The 5,041-nt window shown below is 36.3% G+C and overlaps 1 protein-coding gene across 1 annotated transcript; it reads right to left on the bottom strand.

Annotated features, from left to right (window-relative positions):
* Positions 1–509: 509 nt before the first annotated feature.
* Positions 510–887, bottom strand: LOC127558054 (fasciculation and elongation protein zeta-1-like). The gene has a single exon (XM_051991287.1). The coding sequence runs from the start codon at positions 822–824 to the stop codon at positions 510–512; it is 315 nt and encodes a 104-aa protein (XP_051847247.1). The 5' UTR covers positions 825–887.
* Positions 888–5,041: the final 4,154 nt, after the last annotated feature.

Raw genomic sequence — 5,041 nt, forward strand, 5'->3', positions numbered from 1 at the left:
ATGTGACTAAAAAATAGGACCACAGATTTAGTGCTAGAAGGGACCAAAGTATCTAATTGCATAAATTTACAAATAAAGAAACTGAGGCACAGAGAAGTTAAAGAACTTGTCCAGGGTTACATAGCTAGTATGTGAAGTCAGATTGAAAACCAGATTTTTCTAACTTCAAGCCCATCACTCTATCAATCATATGACACAGCTTCTGATATTATATCTCATAGCTAGGAAAACCCTTCTATTTATTAAAATTAATTCATTTTTCTAAGGTTACAACCTTGGAAAAGGTAACCCCAAAAGAGAACAGCTACAAGGTAGCAACAGTGGCAGTGTGTTAGAACAGACTGGGATGAACAACTGTCCAATGACTGTAGCACAGTTTTTTGGGGAGGTCTGGGAGTGGACCTGACTAACCATGAATCTGGATTCATGAGAATATTTTATCAGAGTGCCCTCAGCCTAAAGACTGTTATCTGTGACAAAGGAGGTATGGGAAAGTACAGTAAGATTTCTTACTCCTCATCCTGCAGATTCTCTTCTTCCTCTTGGATCTGCAACTGGTTCTTCACAGGGGCTAGGTTCTCAGTCTTGGCATTATAGTTTCGAAAGCAGACATTGAGCTTTTCATCAAACTCGTTTACAAGATCCTCCATGGACTTGAAGCTAATAATTTCGGAGGAGAAATTCTCAAGCTCAGAGAGAGAGGGGTCTTCTAGGTGGTGAGGAGATGAGCCGTAGAAACAGCGAGGTTTCTCATCCCTGTCTTCTGAATAGCAGGGTCTCAAGTCCTCAAATTCTTCATCTAGGCTTACCAGAGGGGCCTCCATCTTGTGCAGGGTTAGATCAAGAGCAACTTTTACGTTGACCTTATCTGGAAATGAAAATTTAAAAAAAGAAGAAGAAACAATATGATCCAGGACCTGCCTTGTTCTCTATGACTGCAAAGAGATATTTAGAGCATTATCAATATCCATCTGCAAATAGCTTTGTTTCCCTTATGGGAAAAACAACCATCTTTGGCATTCTATATATTCTAGATGTCATAAATATTTAGGATACTTCTTTATCTGGGCTTTGTAAATAACACCAATAAAAAGATGGACTAGATAATTTCTTGAGGTTGCCCTTAATTGATGATTAAATTAATCAGTAGGGAGGCAGTCTAAACCATCAACAATCTCCCCATAAAAGCCTTGCATAGTCATGCTGAATATCATATACAGATAAGCACTTTATAAAAAATCTGTACCTTTACTTTGTAAAGGCTTATTTTCTTTACTACTCATTGAACATGTACTATGTATCACTGTTTTATCATCATGTGTGAGAAGCTATGAGAACATCACTTTGACTATTTCTTCTCCCTTATCTAAAACTAACCTAATCAGTAGTCAAGTACTATCAATTCTACTTTCATACCTTGTCTTTTCTACTCCCACTGTCGGCACCTATTTCAGACTCCCATTATTTCTTTCACGAACTATGGTAATAGCCTCCTAACTAGCTTTGTGGTCTATTATTTCTTTGCACGGCAATTCAAGTAATGAACAGTTGCATATTTGTTACAAGGATTTTGTTTTTCTCTCTTTTTCATTGGGGGAGGTGGGAGAGAGAGAGAAAAAATATTCCCCTGGCAAACAAAATATAAAATTCCTTAGCTGATTATTCAAAAATCTTGAAAAGTTGTTTTCTATCATTCTTTTCTAGTCTCAACTATTATGAACTGCAAACTATCCCTTGATCCTGTCCTCTCCCACCTTTGTCCATTTACACATGGCATCTTCTATGTCTACAGCAACCCCCCCCCACTAAAAACTTTACCTGCTGAAATCCTTTTCTTTTTTTTTTTTAAAAAGGCTCAGATACCTCTTCCCCAAGCTTTCCCTGATCCACCCAAATAAAAGGGATACTTGAATTTCTAATGTTATTCTTTTTGACCTCTCCGGTGAACCTATAATTACTATTTCCACAGTGAGGGGAAATACTGTATTGTTTTTCATTTATTTTTCTCTCTACCCCAGCACAATGCATTACACTTACTCAATACTTTAAAAAATGTTCAATAAATTTAATTGGATTAAGCAGCACAGGCATGACAGATTTTCATCATAACAATCTCAAATTCTCCATTCCTCTGCTATGGTATAGTATAGCAATTAAATCCATACTGGCCTACATATGTGCTCCCAACATAATTAGTTTATATATACAATTGTAGGTAGTCACATCCCTGCAGAAAAACTAAGCAGATTCATCAACAATCATATGCTTTGTTCTCAGAGGCTCCAATTGTAAACTATAGAATTCTAAATAGTCAAGGGCAAGTGTGGCAGCTGGGAGATCATGGAAAGAGTCTTAAAGTTGACCCCATAAGACCTGAGTTTGATGAATTAATGCTGAGTGAAGAGAACAGAACCAGGAGAACATTGTACATAGTTACAGGAAGACTGTGTGATGATCAGCTATAATAGACTCAGCTCTTCTCAGCAATACAGTGATCTAAGACAATTCCAATAGACTTGGGATGGAAAATGCCATTCACATCCAAGAGAATTATGGAGACTGAATGAGTCTTTCATCTTTTTTTTTGTTTGCTTGCTTTTCTTATGCATTGTAAACTAGCCCCAGATCTGTTATCAACTATCTGAGGTATCCTTAAGCAAGCCATTTGTCCCTTATAAGTTCCAGTTTCTTTATAGGTAAAATAAGGAAACTAGACTGGAAAACCTAAAATAGGGCAGCTAGATAGCTCCATGGAGTCAGGAAGAATTGAATTCAAATGGGACCTCATATACTTACTAACTCAGATAGCTATATAACACTTAAACCTGCCTTCAAAAAAAAATCTAAGATATTTTTTAATTCTAAAGTCCTGCATCTATGAATAAGTCTTTGCTCTCAAAGAAATTACAGTCCAAATGGAGAGACAAAAATATATAGAAAGATTACTCAAGCTCTCAACCTCAGTTCCTCTCTTGTAGGATGATTTAGTTGGTCCAGCTATTCTCTAAAGTTACAAACAGTTCTAAATCTATGATATTATGTTCTTTTTTGTTTTGTTAGTCATTAATTCAAAATTCCATCTTACATTTTCATACCATCTTACAGGTTGTCCTCCTTATTCTAAATGCTCTCACCTCTACTTTCTTTAAAGGATCAATTCAGATGCTACCTTTTATATGAAGTCTGAAACCCCCTAGTTTTTAGTACTTTATTTCATCTCAAACTAACTTTAACTAACTTATGTGTATATATATTATTTCTTTCCAGTAGAATGCAATCTTCTTGAAGTGAGAAATATTTTTGTGTGGTGTAACGGGTCTATTATGATACCTCAAACACAGTAGGTATTTAACAAATATTTGCTGGATTGAAATGAAAGTTAAACAAAGTTATCATAATTTAGAAAAAGAGGACATTAATATAGACTAAATTAAGTCAGGATAAACTTCATAGAAGGAGGAATTGAGCTGATTCTTGAAGGAAAAGGGTAGAACTCAAAGAATTGGAGAGGCCAGTGGACATTATTTCAGAAGGAACAAGATTGACAAAGGCATGGAAATAGTAATCTGCATGTTGTATCTACATTAATGCTTTAGACTACAAATTGAGGGCTGTTCAAAAGAGGGAAAAGTCTAGAATTAAAGAAGACTTGAATTCTAAACTATAGAAGATGAAAAATAATTCTAAAATCTGATTTCTAAATCATATGGGTCTGAAGTGTGTGACCTTGGGGAAATTATTTTCTTTGTTTTTAGTTTCTTCATCTGTAAAATAAGGGGACTGAACTAGATAATCATAAAACATCATATTGATATCTGGAAGGCACCTTAGTTTATCTTGTTCAGGCAGAGGTTGATCTATTTAAGCCCACAGAGGTTAAGCAACTTGCCTAATCTTTTATAGATAGTGAGTAATAAGAGTCAATATTGAATTTAGTCCTTTGACTCCAAATTCAGAATGCTTTATATTATATTTTGCTTCTCACTTCAAGATTTAATTAATCAGAATTCATAATTATTTACAGAATATCAATTATCAGCATGCTAATGACTCAAATTACTTTTTGGTCAAAGGAAATGATCAGTAGCATGGATGACTCTTGGGTGATACTATATGGCTCTGAATCATGAAACACAGTCTCTGAAGTATCAAAATTGTGGGTCACCTAAAGGGTAATGGTGAACATAAATGGTCTGCAGCATATTACCCATGACTTATGAGCAAGAAGTGGTGTAAAAGAAATCTAAAAGATGATGACTGGGAAAAGAGGTGGACTCAGCATGGAATAAGAATAAGGGATCACAGATTGACAACTTGGCTGCTACACTTATACTCACATAAAGTTCAAAGTCCTAGAGATAGGGCCCTGTATGTTGTATAGTATATGGATGAGAATGTAACCAGGATAAAATGCAGGATAAGAAGTTAACAGAATGCATTCTCCATTGCTAGAGGAAGTATTTGTGATTTTATAATTCATTTCAATTTCTCCACATTTCTAGCTGTGGCTCCGATCTCTACCATCATCTCAATTGTGGTATCTAAAATTCCTTCCCTGAGGTACTTTCTAAATTATCAATAGCCTTCCTAAAACTATGATTCCCACAACAGAAAATCATACTCCAGATATGGTCTGACTAGAATAGAGATAGTGCTAAAAGAACTTAAAACACTGGCATAATCCCTATTTATTCCAGAATATTTTGCACTTAGTTGCTGGTGGCAGAAGAAAGAGTTTTCAGAGGAAGAAGCTACGAGTCGAGAGTTCAGCGGACAGCCAGATTCAGCTTCATCTCACACCACTGTAGCTGGTGGCTGGGCTCCTGCACTTCCCCCACTGAGACCAAGCTGGTCTGAAAGACTCACCAGAAAGCTAGCCGAGCCCCAAGTGAGGGAGACAAGAGATTCATTTCATCTCTGTGCTGGCTGGAGGCTGAAGAAAGCAGAGACAGAGGCCAAAGGACAAAACCTTTGGATTTAGAGACATTTGGAGGGCTCTAAGCTAAACCGGCTGTGTTTTGAGAAGAACAAGAACTCCAAC

Source organism: Antechinus flavipes, chromosome 3 (genome assembly GCF_016432865.1).
Source record: "Antechinus flavipes isolate AdamAnt ecotype Samford, QLD, Australia chromosome 3, AdamAnt_v2, whole genome shotgun sequence".
In the NCBI taxonomy this organism is placed as follows: domain Eukaryota; kingdom Metazoa; phylum Chordata; class Mammalia; order Dasyuromorphia; family Dasyuridae; genus Antechinus; species Antechinus flavipes.

What these genes read in the sequence shown, in the direction of transcription:
- LOC127558054 (XM_051991287.1), bottom strand. Translation starts at nt 824, where the DNA reads ATGGAGGCCCCTCTGGTAAGCCTAGATGAAGAATTTGAGGACTTGAGA.